The following is a 948-nucleotide window of genomic DNA, read 5'->3' on the forward strand; positions in this document are numbered from 1 at the left end:
CGGCTGCCGTGGTTTTGGTTTGCTGTTCCCCCAGGTGGAGAAAGTCCTGGTTAGGGACCCCCGATACATCTGGTGGGGGCATGGAAATGGCGACCCCAACGGCGCAGGAAGGGAATCCAAATGAAGGGTTCGCGCCTCCGGGTAACCAGCTGGAGAGGTCGGAGAGTTTCGAGAGCATTAACAGTATTTATGGCATTGCAAACCCAAGGTAATCGCATCTGAGCTAAGGGTTCTCCATCTTCATCTGTGTTATTATATTTGTAGGGTCAGCATCATTGAAAAGAGTAAGAAAATATTGAAAATGATTATCTAATGCACAAGGATTATATTAAGAATGATACAACATTAGCAGACGACAGATCACCATGGCAAAAGGGATCTCCTGGCTCCAATGAATTATGTTCTTGTATGATTAGATAGGAATGTGTTATTTTCCTTTGTAGAGACTATAGGGAGTATAGGTTCGTGATCGGTGTACTTATGAATATCTTTTCTTAAACATATTTCTCTGAGGTGCATAAGTCCAAGGTCGGTACATGACTGTCTACATTTTCATTGTCCATGCGCATGCGTTTGTATACACGCCAGGATTTGGAAATCGGCAACTTCATTAATGTATCACATATCTTTGCATTCGTCAGTGAAGTGTGAGTACTTTTTATAAACTATGATAAAACATTGCATCATCTATGTTATTGATGAATTCAGGCTTTTAATTAAATTACATTTAGCCTAAATTTATTTATATGTGCGAACACACTGTTGAAAAAATATTAGCCCTCCTCCTCATTCCGCCTCCCACCCTACTCCTCGTCCCTCTCTCACCCTGCTCTTCCTTCTCCTTTTCCTCCTCCTCCAACCCCTTCCCGGCGAGAGCTAAAGCTCTTACAGTGGAATGTCAAGTGAATATATGAGTGTGTGTGGTTGGGCCCACACACACTCATAAGT

General features: G+C 42.5%; 1 protein-coding gene across 2 annotated transcripts in view; it reads left to right on the forward strand.

The window, feature by feature from the left end:
- LOC143021423 (uncharacterized) overlaps nt 1-218 on the forward strand; it is a 5,928-nt gene extending 5,710 nt beyond the window's left edge. For both annotated transcript variants that reach the window (XM_076178912.1, XM_076179003.1), the window contains exon 4: nt 1-218. This exon is cut by the window's left edge and continues 501 nt beyond it. In XM_076178912.1, the coding sequence (XP_076035027.1) occupies nt 1-212 (212 nt within the window). In that variant the 3' untranslated portion in view covers nt 213-218.
- The last annotated feature ends 730 nt before the right edge of the window (nt 219-948 follow it).

The sequence above is a fragment of the Oratosquilla oratoria genome, chromosome 1 (assembly GCF_046742065.1).
Source record: "Oratosquilla oratoria isolate Oo_2021 chromosome 1, ASM4674206v1, whole genome shotgun sequence".
Lineage (NCBI taxonomy): Eukaryota > Metazoa > Arthropoda > Malacostraca > Stomatopoda > Squillidae > Oratosquilla > Oratosquilla oratoria.